The sequence below is a fragment of the Chlorella variabilis genome (assembly GCF_000147415.1).
Source record: "Chlorella variabilis unplaced genomic scaffold CHLNCscaffold_2, whole genome shotgun sequence".
Classification (NCBI taxonomy): domain Eukaryota; kingdom Viridiplantae; phylum Chlorophyta; class Trebouxiophyceae; order Chlorellales; family Chlorellaceae; genus Chlorella; species Chlorella variabilis.
The window spans coordinates 637,024-649,253 of record NW_005435086.1 but is presented as its reverse complement, the minus strand read 5'-3'; the positions used below and the strand labels follow the sequence as shown (position 1 = coordinate 649,253).

Below are 12,230 nucleotides of genomic sequence, written 5' to 3'. Positions count from 1 at the left end.
CACCCTCGGTCTCAGCAAGCACCCCACAAACGTCCAGCGGCAGCGTCGCGAGCAGCAGCGGCGACGGCGGCTGGCGCGGCGGCATGGAGGCGGGCTATGATGGTGACAGCGATTGCCCGGAGGCAGGTTCGCCGGTCACCTGGCGCCGCCGCTTTGCGCCCGCAGTGCGGCACGCCAGGGCAGCCGGCCAGCCAGCAGCGCAGGCACCGGCGGGCGAGGGACAGCACCAGGAGCAGCGGAGCAAGGAGGCTGACGGAGGAGGGAGCGGCCCTGCTGGCACTGGCATGCAGGAGCTGGCGCAGCGGCTGGAGCAGCTCTCCGCTGGAGGCAGCAGCAGCAGCCAGGGCCGCACACACTCCCAGGGCGCCAACGCGGTGGCGCCGTACGACCCTGAGCAGGCGGCAGCCATGCCTGCTGGCGAGACACCCGGCAGCGCAAGCGGCACCGCCCCGCTCCTGGCGCGCCCATCGCCCTTTGTGTGTCCCGCCCAGCCCCAGCCCGGCCCAGGCGGCGGCGGCGGCGCCAGCGTGACGCCCAGCGGCAGCGCCGCCAGCCTGCCCGCGCTCGGCGCCACGCCCAGCAGCCGCAGCTACTCCCGCCTGCCCAGCCGAAATGGCTCTGTGCTGATCGCCGCAGACGGCAGCAGCACTGCCACCGCCTCCCACTCAGCCTCCTCCATCTCGCTGGCACACTTCCTGGGCGCCTCGAGCAGCGGCGGCGGCAGCGGCAAGCGCCTGCTCAAGCGCCTGGGCAGTGCTCGGGTGGTGGTGTCGGAGCCCGCGAGCCCCGAGGCAGGCAGCCCCTCCGCAGCCTCCGCTGCTGCCGCCGCAACGGCACCACACGTGGCTCCTGCAGCTGCAGCACAGGCGGCGATGGCTGTGGAAGCAGCCAAAGGCGGCACCGGGGGCGGCGGGGCTGCTGGCGGCGTGCAGCGCCGGCTTTCCGACATCCACAGTGGCCATTACATCTCCCTGCACAAGCTGCAGCGCCAGTGCGGTAACCTTGACAGCGGTGAGCCTTGGTCCTGCTGCTCTTCCAGTCCTGATGCATTGCCCAAACTTGCACGCATCCCTGCCGCCGCGTCAATCGCTGCAGCTGGTGCTAGTGGAACAAACCGGCAGAACCGCGCGCCAGCCCTCCCTGGCCTAGACTGACACCAGACCCACACCTGGCCCCTTGCCCTGCAGAGCCACATGACCTGCTGAGCCTCATGGCCCGCCGCGTCTTTGTGGGGCGCAGCCCCAGCCTGCTGCAGCGCCTGTGCTCAGAGGGGCAGCAGGCCGCCGAGGCAGCGCCGGCGAAGCAGGCCCAGGAGCAGCTGCAGCAGCAGCAGGAGCAGCAGCGGCAGGAGCAGCAGCAGCAGGAGGCTCTCTCGGAGCGCAGCGCCCCCGCCCTTGAGCCGACGCCGGTCCCGCCTTCTTCCGCCACGGCTTCCCTCCAGGCGCCACCCACCCCGCAGGCAGACCCGGCGCTGCCGCAGCTGCCGCAGCTCCCGCCCATTCGCACCCGGGTGGAGAGTAGGCGCCAGGAGGGCGCTGGCCAGCCTGGCGGCGACAGCCTGGTGGCGGCGCTCGGCCACGGGCGCCGCGCCTGGCGCCCCTGAGCTCGCCAGCAGCTTGTGTTCACAAGCTTGCAAGCGCAAGACCAGGGCGGATCATGAAAAACTGAACCCAAACGTGAAGCCGCCGCCGCCGCCGCCGCCGGGCGCCGCGCCGTTTGCTGCCTGCCCGTCGGCCGCGCCGTTGCAGGGCGCCGCCGCCTGCTCCTTGAACAGCCCCGCCAGCTTGTGCTGCTCCTGCACCAAGGAGGGGCGCACCATTGGAACTTCAACTCACACTCAAATAAGAGGCCCGGGCCGGGCCAGACTAGCGATTTGAAACTCAAGCCCGCCAATTCATGTGTATGTTGTGCCCCACTCTCCCGGATGACGGACTCCCTGACAGCAGCGCCGCCTGACCCCCACACAAGATCTGTCCCCCCATTCTTCAAGCTGCTTTACTTTCCAAGCCCCATTCTTTCCATTCCCTGATACAATACCCACCCATTTGTCGATCCCCAAGACCCGTGCTGCCACATAGCACACTGTAACCGCACCCCAGCCCTCCACCCACGCCCGCCGCGCTCTGGGCTTACCTCTGCCCGCCGCTGCGCCGCCGCCTGCGCCGCCTCTGCCGCCTCCAGCAGCTCCGGCCGCCGCTCGCGCAGCGCCGCCACAAAGCGGTCGTACAGGCCGGCCCGCGACTCCTTGGCGCACCCCGACACCAGCGCGGGGCTGCGCGAGCGCAGGAAGGCCAGCACGTGCGGCAGCGTGACGGCGCTCACAAAGTTCTGGGTCACAGCCACCGACTCCTCCAGGTTCAGCGCCACGTGCCACCAGCCGCGCTGCGGGGCACGAGCAGGAGGAAGGTGAGCAAAGGCAGGGAGGAGGGGAGGCGGGGAGGAGGTGCAGGGGCGAGTCCGAGAGCCCAGCAGCTGCACTCAGCTGCCATGGCAGGAGCAGGAAGAGCAGGAAACAGGGAGGGGCGTTGTGCAGGATGCCAGGGCAGGGGCCGCCAGCTCAGCACCACATCGCACGCCCCCGCCACCTCAGCGCACCGGCACAAACAGCATCTCTCCCGCGCGCAGCGTGCACTCGGCGGGCGTGCAGCCCACGCTTTCTTTGTGCTCGTAGAACGACATGAACCACTCCATGAGAGAGACGGGGGACGCCACGTCAGCGCCGTCCGCGCTGGGCCGCACGCCTGCGCCGGCAGCGCGGGGTGGGGTGGGTGGGTGGATGTGCGGGGTGGAAGGGTGGGGAGGTGGAAGGGCATGACGAAACACAAATGAGTGGGGTGCTCTGCTGCCGCTCGATAGGCGCACTTGCCGCCAGTCTGGCACTTGCCGCCGCCCACAGTACCAGCGGCTGCCCTCACCCGGCGGCGTGATGTGTGGCGGGTAGAGCACCCACTTCTTGCTGCCGCGCACCACGCCATTCCAGGCTGAGGTGGAGTTGGGGTCCTTGTGCCAGCTGCAGGAGGAAAGCAAGCGGAGGGAGGACGGAAGGGAGGACAGGCATGGGTCAGAAACATGCTGGGGATGGAGGAGGGAGGGAAGGAGGTGGAAGGGACGAGGGCAGCCGGCAGAGAGACTGGCCCTGCACGCCACGGCACCCCGCAGCCACAGCCCGCCCAGCAGCAGCGGCGCCAAGCGCCAGCGCCAAGCCGCTCATGCGGCCAGGTGGTGCCGGGGGCCGGCGGCGGCGCCGCGCCTGCTGCCGCTCTTGGTGGGGCCGATGATGAGCCAGCGCCAGTCGGGGCGCGCCTCGCCCAGCAGCGCAAACAGGTCCTCTCCAAACAGCGGCGGCACGCTGTAGTCGCCTGCCAGCTGCGGCGCCGTGGCGCAGAAGGTCTTGTCAAACCTGGCGGGACAGACGGGCAGGTGGGCAGGGGAACACGCGTGGGTTGTTTGTGTGGGTTGGCATGGGCTGGGCCGCCGTGGAGGGCGTATGCCGGCTTATGCTGCAGGTCCAAGGGGCAGGCAGGTGGCAGCAGCACCAGGCCACAACCGCACAGCACAGTAGCAGCAGGCCACACCTGCAGCACCAGCACACAATCACCCCCAACTCACAGGTACAGGGGCAGCTCGTCCCGGTTGGCGTCTGCGTACTTGCAGTAGGCGTCGAATGAGATGGGCTGGTCGCCCACCAGCACCTGCCCCCCCTCAAACGCCTGCCGCAGGTACCGCCGGCTCCACTTTCTCATAGCAGGCCACCGCGTGACCTGCGTGCCGGGAGAACAGGGCCAGGCCATTCCAAACTGGAGCGGCAGAGCGGCAGCAGCAGGCCGGCGGCGGCAGGGCCCGGCCCAGCAGCTGCCTCGGCCCTGGGTGCCACGCTGCTCCTCAACAGGCCAGAAAAAGCTCGACGCTCCTCAACAGCCCAGCAGTAGCGGCACGGCACAGCCCGCTCAGCACCCACCACGTCTGTGAGGATGACGGGGCGGTTGGGCACCTCATACTGCTCCCGGAACTCCGCCGGGCTCAGGTTTGACCGGCGGTCAACGTTGTCCATCTCCAGCCAGGCGGGGTCGACCGCCAGGCTGGCGCAGCTGTGGAGGTTGGGGAGCGGGAGGGCGCACGGCGCGGAACGCATGGGTGGGCTGCTGGCTGCCGGCGGCGCTTTGGGCGGCACCAAACATACACTCCACGCACGCATACGCATACACAGCCTACCCAGGCGCCGCACATGCAAATGCATGCACACGAGGACAGGCCGCGGCACTCACAGCCAGGGCGTGTAGAGCAGGTCCGACTGCACCCCCGCCACGCGCCGCGGCTTGCGGCTGTCGCGCCGGTAGCCGGGCACTGCCCCCGCCAGGTAGCTCTCCTGCCAGCTTCCCTGGAAGTCCCACCGCCCCTCCAGCTCCTGCACGCCACGCCAAGGGGTGGGGCTGGTCGGCGGCACGCAGGGGCAGCTGGAACATGGAAGAAGCAGCTCCGCCGCTCGCCTTCCCTCCAGCTCCAACACTCTCCCTCCCAGCTGTGCCGCCGCCGCACCTCCAGGCACAGCGCCTTCCACAGCTCGTCGTGCTGGCAGAAGACGTAGAGGAAGCGGGAGACGGTGGCCAGGCGTGCCAGGTCAGCGGCTGCCAGGCTGTCCAGTATGTTCATGATGCACTCGTCCGGCAGCGCCGACAGGGAGCCCAGGCCCGCGGTGCGCACGCTGCGCGCCTCGTCGGCGCCGCCCTCAAACAGCCCCAGCGCGGGCTGCACGCCGTGCGGGTGCTCCATGCTGCCCCGTGTATGCTTGCTGCCCTGGCAAAGGAAGGCCTCCCTGCATGGGGAAGAGGTGGGAGCGTGCCTGTAGGCAACGGGTGGCGGCACACAGGCGGCGGCGGTGGCGGCCAATTACAGGCACACTGGATGTCCCGGGGTGGTGTTCGGTAGCAACTTAGGGCATTGGGGACCTCCATACTGCAGCGCCACCACCGGCATGCGCTCCACACCTCAAGGGCGATGTCCAACCTGCGAACCCTTGGCGCGCAGGGCTTTGTGGATGCCCTGTGGTGCGGAAGCAGGGTGCTACTGATGCATGCATGTAGACGGCAGGCCAGGTAACCCAGCAGGCCGGGCAGACCCCTCACACACAGCAGGCGAAGTCGCTGACTCCAGCCATTGCAACGATTGCAAGTCATTCAGAGTACCGCTGTCAAATACAGACTCCAGTGCCCTGCAGAGGGGCGAAGGCCTATCCAAACGCAGCCTCCGACAGATGGATGAGCTCGCTGCGCTGTCCGCAGCCAATCACAGCGCTCTAGAATCCAAGTGCAGGTCGTCCTTCAGCCGAGACACGCCCGCACGCCGCCCTAGGTGCGCGCCGCCCAGTGCCGCCACACTGCCGCCACAGGCAGCGACAGCGACTTTCAGCCAGCGCCCGCAGCTGAAGGGAGCCCATTGCCCTCTTCGCGCTGCAGGCCGGAGGTGGAGGCCGTGTCACTGGCGCGGGACGTGGCTCGGCATCACGACCTCTCCCGCGCCTTCCCCTTCCTAGTGCACGACGGCACCAGCCTGCTGGGCAGCAGCACCATCACGCTAGCAGACGCCGCAGATGAGCAGCGGGTGGTGGTGGCGGTCAAGGCTGTGCCGCAGCGCACACAGGGCACGGCGGCGGCGCGGCAGAAGCTGGAGGAGGCGCGCCTGCAGGTCCTGCTGCGCGCGGCGGAGGAGGAGCGACGGGCGCCTGGCAAGCAGATAGCGGCGGCCGTGGTCAGCAATGTGGCAGGCCTGCAGTGGGTCACCAAGCCTCTGGGCATGCAGCAGCGCCGCCGCCAGGCATCGTCAGTCATGCGGGTGCTGCGCTGGGCGGCGGCCGCAGCCACCTTTGCCGCCATGGTGGCGGCTGCGCTCGGCAGGCTGGCAGTCTAGAGCTGGCTGGAACAGGTTGAGAGTGGGTTAGCTAGGAGTGTACAGTGTGTGGGCCGCGAAACTCCGGCGTCTGAAATAAAAGCTATGAAATGGCACAGGTCCTTTTTGGCACACACACACAGGCAGGGGTAGGGTGGATTCAATATGGTGCAGGAGGCAGGATGCGAAACAATAATACAGATCGGTTTGGCCAGAAAGGTAGCTGGGTGCAGCGCGATTCGAGCAAGCGGAACAGAAGGGAGGGAGATGTGGGGTACACGCGGCGCCAATTGGGCGCCGAGGCAACAGGGGGAGCAGGGGAGCAAGTGGGGAGGGCAGCGAGCTGGCAGTACGTGAGCTCTGCCCGCACCCGCTGGCTATGGCGTGCGTTGGCTATGCCGCGCCGCCGCCCTCTGCCATCCGCTTCTTCTGCAGCAGCAGCTTGGCCTTCCACCACGTCAGCCCTCCGCCCGCGCCATAGCCGTCGAAGACAGCGTCCGCCGCCGCAAAGCCGCCGCGCATGGCCACGCTCGGCGGTACCGCCAGCGCCAGCATGCCAGCGCTCCTGCCTGCCTCCTGCAAGCGCAGAGCAGCAGCAAGGCAGGCAAGGCATGCGAGTGAGGGGGACATCCCAATGTGTTTAGAACAGCTCTGTCTGTCTGAAGCTTCAGCGCAAAAACAGACAAGCACCAGCAGCACTGCCCCTAGGTTGGCAGCCCAGCGTATCCTGTTTCCCAGCCCGCAGGATCCCGGCTCGTCCTGGCGCTCACCAGGATGGTGTGCCCTCCACCCACCACCAGGGTACTGCCGGGGCTGGTGCCCAGAGAATCGGCGAGGGCAGACATGAACTGGGGGCTGATGAGGCCCGCACGCTCCGCAGCCGCCATCATCTGCGCAGGGCGGCCACGGGGTCGGCGCGCGGGCCAGGAGGGCGCTGGTCAGGCAGGCGGGCGCCAGCTGGCGAGGCGGAGCACGCCACCACCCACCATCCACCACCCCGGCACTCCCAGGCCAGCCTGGCACTCCCAGGCCAGCCCCGGTGAAGCCCACCTTTGGATCTACTGCCATGCCCATCCCCGAGGCCCGCTGCAGGTTGTATGCCCGCACAAACTCCTGCGCCGCCTGGCTCTTGGCCCGCGCCTGCGCCGCCGCCACCTGCTGCTCGAAGCTGGCGCCGGGCAGCTCGTCGCCGGCCTCGCCGCCGCTGCCTCCCTGCGGCGGCGCCGCCGCGCCCTCGGCGCCCTCACCGCCAAACGGGGTGGCGCCGCTGCCTGCGCCCATTGACACCACCCTCAGCTGGAAGGCCCTGCAGCATCCGGGTGGGACAGGCAGGCAGGCATGCATGCATGCAGGCCGCGCATCAGGCCCAGCCCCAGCGCCGCGGGCCGGCGCTCCCTCCACAGCAGCCCAATGCCCCCACCCGCCTCGCGCCTGCACCGCCCCTGCCCCGCCTGCACCACCCTCCAACCCTGCCCCCTACAGCCATCTCTCTCTCTCTCTCTCACACACACACACACACACACACACCTGTTGGGCCCCAGGTTGAGCATGGCTGAGCTCACCAGGCCGTCCTCTGGCACCGAGGCGGTGGCCGCCACCACCGCCACCGGGGCGCCCTCCGCCAGCGCGTCATCCAGGAACTGGGCCACCCCCGGCCGCACAGGCACCTCGCCCTTGGCAGTCATCTCCCGCAGGATGCGCACCTGCGGGGTCGGGGAACGGCGGCGGCAGCAGCCAGGGCAGTCGGGGCAGGATGGGGCGGAGCAGGGGAGGAGGCAGGGGCGGCGGCCGTGGATACACACACATAATTATGGCCCCCGAGGCTCACCTTGATGGCGTGCACCTTCTTGAGGAAGGCGCCGCGCTCGCTGCTGGCCAGCATCATGGGCCACCCACGGATTCCATAATACGCCGCTATCACGCCCTCCCCTGCACGCAGCAGGCAGCAGGCAGCCGCTGGAGCGCTGCGCAGGGATGGTAGGGCCATGCAGGCGGCGCGGGCAGCGCAGGGTCGAGTCAAGTCAAAGTCAAAGGTCCGCGCAGCGGGCTGCGCACCCGTGCCGTCGCCCAGCCGCATCAAGTCATAAAAGATGGCGGCGTTCCAGTTGGTGCAGTCGTGGCCAATCTCCTGCAGAATTTGAATACCGATGGAGGGCCAGGGGGGCGGGCCGAGTGAGGCGCAGCCTAGCCTGCCAGGCTTCCTACTACCGACTGCGCAGCGGCGGTGGGCAGTGGCATCGCCCACCCCCCCAGCCACTCGCCTCAAAGGCGCGGTTGAAGGCCACCCTGTGCCCCTCCACGTGGGCATCCACCAGGGCGCCGTCGCACTCTATGATGAGGCCCAGGCGCTCGCTGCTGCTGCTGCTGCTGGCCTCCTCGTCGCTGCTGCCGCTGCCGGCTGCCGCCTGCCGCCACCGGCGGTGCCGCTGCACAGGGGCGCTGTGAATGCTGGCGGCCCTGGAGATGCGTGCTGCCTGCACACTGCGCTGCAGGCGGAGGCCGTTAGCTGTGGGGGCGGCCGCGGCAACGCTCGCCATGATGCTGTAAGCTCCCAGAACCCCCAGTAGCAAGGAGAAGCTACCCAACCACCCGCACAGTCGATCGAATGGCGCGATCAAGCAAACGAGACGGGTAGCTGACAGTGGATCGCGAAAACCGGAAAAGAAAGGTGCAGCCTGCGATGAATGAGGCCTCGCTTTGCCTGCAGCGCTGCTGATTGTCTTTATCATCATCCCTGCGGCACATCCGCCCCCCGTGCTAGCCAGCCGAGAGTAGCGAGCCAGGTCGCGGTCCACACTCACACAGGTGCCCTCATCTGGCGGCGTTGTGCTGCGTATTGGAAGCAGCACCTGCAGATGTGCCAGTAGACACCGCAGATCGGAGACGCGCCGCTGCCATGGCTCCTTCCGCCTCCCGCCTGCGCATGGCGGCAGGCGGCGGCCCCACCACGCTGTTTTGTGCGCCTCGCCCACAGCTGTGCCTCTCCACTTGATGCAGGCAGCGCGGCAGCAGCAGCACAGCGGCATGTCGGAGGTGGCGCTCAAGGTTGCCATGGCCTGCGAGGTGTGCTAGCGCCACTGTCGCTCCGTTTGGGCTGGCAGCGCCAGCACGCCACTGTTCCTGCTGGCACAAACGCGCCCTGGCCCCGCTGCCAAGCGGCACAGCCTGTCCCGCTGCAGCAGCTTCATCGCCCCGCTCTCCTGCACCTGTGGCCCGCTGCGCAGGGCTGCGTGGGCGCGGTGCGGCGCGTGGCGGAGAAGCTGCCGGGTGTGCAGGCGGTAGACATCGACCTGGCGGCGCAGAAGGTGCTGGTCAAGGGAGCCAACCTGGACCCTGCAGCGGTGAAGGAGGGAGTGGCCAAGAGCGGCAAGGCCACTGAGCTCTGGCAGTAGAGCAGCAGCACGCAGTAGCTGCGGTACAGTGCAGTACACGCCGCACGCTATAGCGGCGGGCTGGCGGCGAGAGCATGCACCTATGCTGCTTTGCTCTAGGACCTTTCTCTGAGCTCCTGATTTTTCCAGCCTCCACTCCTTACCTTGCAGACCACTGGTTTGACTGTTCAGCTATCTCTTGTAACAGCAGGCGTACAAGCTTCAGTGTGTAGCATCTCGCGGCAGTGTGGCCACCAGGCATCGCTATTATACTGGAAAGGAAACATTCAGTTGGGTGATAAATTCAGGGCTGCTCGACTCTCAATCAAACAAAGAAACCGGGGCAGAGGAGGAGCTTGGGCTCCAGCGGGTACAGGCACTGGCAGTGTGAGCTCAGAAGGGACCAAAGAGGGACCCCTGCTGGCACCACCCCTGCACGGCGGCGCCCAGCGGCAGCTGCGCCAGTGGCCCCGCCGCCAGGGCGGAGGACGGTGGCGGCGGTGCGGGGGCATCCCATACGTGTGACTGGAATTCAGAGGCCTGGCGCGGGTGGGTGGGGGGCAGGCGGGAGTAAGCCAGGCACTGAATGTCAGGAAAGGAAGGACTAACACAACAGACATCGGCCCTCGAGGCACTCACCCGGTTGGCAAAGGAGGAGTAAGAGGGGAAGCCTGTGGCTGCCAGCAGGGAGTCGTCGCCTATGCTGGGCGTGCGCAGCAGGGAGCCGGCGCCCGGGCCCGCGGACGAGGGCGCATCCAGGAAGGAATAGGCCGGCGGGTCGGTGGACGGCAGGGCTGCGCCGGCGCCGATGGCGCCGACGTCGCCGCCCGCAGCGCCGGCGCCGAGCGGCGGCAGGCCGCGGGAGGTGAAGAGCGAGTCGGCGCCTGGAGTGGGGCGGGCATGCCGCACGCCAGGTCAGCAGCCAGGACCGAGGCGGCCAGCACCCGGGCCAGGCGCACACATCCATGCAGGCTGCCAGCAGGCACGCCTCACCCGCGGCGGAGATGGAGGGGGTGGGGGAGGCCTCAAAGGCGCTGGCAAACAGGGAGGAGACGCCGCCAAAGGGCTCCCGCTGCAGCACCGAGCCGCCTGCAGTGCGCGCGGAGCCATGAAGACCCTTCAGGACCCACCGCTAGGGCGGCACGTGGCGGGGGGTGGGTCAGGGAGGGCGGCGGACACCCACACTTGAAAAGCAGGCAGGTTGCGGCCCAGCGCGCTGCCCAGCCTGCAGGCGGGGCCTCGGGCCGCCTCTCACCTGGGCCCAGGCCGCTGCCCCCAAACAGGCTGTACGTGCGGTACCCAGGGGTGGGCGCCTCCTCCTGCTCCTGCTCCTCCTCATGGTCCACATCCATCGCCTCGCTGGCAGAAGGCATTGCTCCCACAGCAGCGCCAGATGCCGTGCGCAGCGCAGTCTGCAGGGTGTGCGCGCCGGTGGCGGCGCCTGCCGCTGCGGGCGTGGCCGGCAGCGCGCTGAGCGGCGGCACGCGGTGCGTCTGGTGGCGCGAGGGCGAGAAGGGCGGCGAGAGCAGCACGCGCGGCGCCAGCGCGGCGTGCGTCGGGGCGCCGGCGCTCCCGCCGCCGCCCGTGGCGTTCTCCTTGTCGGCGGCGGCAGCGGGGCTGCCTGGGAAGCTAGGGCTTTTGAGGGCGGCGGGGCTGGCCACGCTGTCGTGGCTGCGCAGCGCGGCGGCAAAGGGCACCGCAGCCCGGGGCGGCGGGCTGTAGAAGAAAGTGCAGCCGTCTATCACGTGCGCCCGGTCCACCGCCTGGCCACAGTAGGAGCCGCCTGTCAGGTCGACATACCTGCAGGCGGGGGCCGCAGGGGAGGGTCAGTGAGGCGGATGGGGCCAGCACTGGCTGCACCTGCAAAGCCGCGTGCCTGCCGCAAGCACGGGGGGAGTGCACCCTACACCCCACCTGTCCACGGCGGCGGCGATGATGCGCAGCGCGTGCACCACGCAGCGGCGCTTGCCCTGCAGGAGCGGGGGAGGGCAGCGGGCACAGCTCTACGCGCACCGCGCCCTCGGCAGTGTGGACGGTGCGGACCAGGGCAGACAGCCCCGGGGAACCAAGCGCTGCCTCGCCTCACCTCGATCACAATGGTGCGCACGCGGCGCGAGGCGGCGGCGGGGCCAGCGCTGGCGTCCTGGAACGACTCGCTCCACGACCTGATGTCGGCGCCGGTCGTGCGGGAGACATCCCTCACAGAGGCGCCCGCGGGGCCGATCACGTAGCCTGCGGCCTGCAGCAGCGGCAGGCGACGCCCGCAGGGTCAATGGCCAATCAGCTGGGGCGCGCCATGAGTGGGGAACCTCTGCGTGCTGCGGGGCCTGCTGGCGCAGCGCAGGCGGCACGCTCGCACGTCGGCTCAGCTCGCCGTGCTGATACCCTGCTTACCAGCAGGGTGACGCGCAGCAGTGCCCCTCCGCCGACCGACATCTCAGCAGACACTATGCCCTGCTGCTCATCCTCCACACCGTCGCTCTTCCTCCTCGGCCCTGCGGGCGGCAGCGGCGGTTTGAAGGGTCGGGTTGCATGCAGGAATTTAAATACTCTGACTGCACTTCGTCAGCACAGCTTTGTGGCTGAGTATCACTTCACTGGGATGCCTGCCACCTCAGTGGGCTGCCTAATCAAAGTGCTGTCAGCTGGTTGGAGCAGCCGCCGGCAGCCGCCGCTAGCGCTTGGGGCGTTCAAAGCGCCGACAGCTGGCCCCCCCCACGGCTGCTGCACCTGCCTCACCGCTGGGAGTGTGGCCAGCGTTTTGCTCTGCAGCGTGTTGCTGCGCCAGGAGCTGCGCCAGGGCCTGGGCCTTTCGCTCACGAAGGTTGCTGGCGCTCAGCTGGGCCTTGGCCCGCAGCTGCAGCAGCGCATCGGTCACAGAGGACATGGTGAGAGCTGCTTTTGGGAGGATCGGAAGGAGAGCAGCTCTGCCGGAGGAGGGGGCAGCTGTCGGTCCCAGGGAAACGGCAGGCAATG

General features: G+C 68.8%; 4 protein-coding genes across 4 annotated transcripts; 1 reads left to right on the top strand and 3 right to left on the bottom strand.

Annotated features, from left to right (window-relative positions):
• Positions 1-1,654: 1,654 nt before the first annotated feature.
• On the bottom strand, positions 1,655-4,770 carry CHLNCDRAFT_137703 (hypothetical protein; the record flags this gene model as incomplete). The annotated part of the gene is made up of 9 exons (XM_005851062.1): positions 1,655-1,795; positions 2,134-2,382; positions 2,596-2,741; positions 2,916-3,010; positions 3,323-3,400; positions 3,610-3,761; positions 3,959-4,088; positions 4,266-4,405; positions 4,537-4,770. 9 exons carry the CDS (start codon positions 4,768-4,770, stop codon positions 1,655-1,657), a joined length of 1,365 nt encoding a protein of 454 aa, XP_005851124.1.
• Positions 4,771-6,276: 1,506 nt separating this feature from the next.
• On the bottom strand, positions 6,277-8,420 carry CHLNCDRAFT_137701 (hypothetical protein; the record flags this gene model as incomplete). Its single annotated transcript, XM_005851061.1, has 7 exons — positions 6,277-6,459; positions 6,654-6,773; positions 6,934-7,189; positions 7,411-7,586; positions 7,712-7,812; positions 7,939-8,011; positions 8,184-8,420. The coding sequence occupies 7 exons, from the start codon at positions 8,418-8,420 to the stop codon at positions 6,277-6,279; spliced, it is 1,146 nt and encodes a 381-aa protein (XP_005851123.1).
• Positions 8,421-8,907: 487 nt separating this feature from the next.
• CHLNCDRAFT_137700 (hypothetical protein) lies at positions 8,908-9,275 on the top strand (the record flags this gene model as incomplete). Its single annotated transcript, XM_005851359.1, has 2 exons — positions 8,908-8,946; positions 9,108-9,275. 2 exons carry the CDS (start codon positions 8,908-8,910, stop codon positions 9,273-9,275), a joined length of 207 nt encoding a protein of 68 aa, XP_005851421.1.
• Positions 9,276-9,647: 372 nt separating this feature from the next.
• CHLNCDRAFT_137699 (hypothetical protein) lies at positions 9,648-12,141 on the bottom strand (the record flags this gene model as incomplete). Its single annotated transcript, XM_005851060.1, has 8 exons — positions 9,648-9,794; positions 9,894-10,138; positions 10,248-10,343; positions 10,510-11,054; positions 11,169-11,224; positions 11,341-11,493; positions 11,649-11,749; positions 11,994-12,141. The coding sequence occupies 8 exons, from the start codon at positions 12,139-12,141 to the stop codon at positions 9,648-9,650; spliced, it is 1,491 nt and encodes a 496-aa protein (XP_005851122.1).
• Positions 12,142-12,230: the final 89 nt, after the last annotated feature.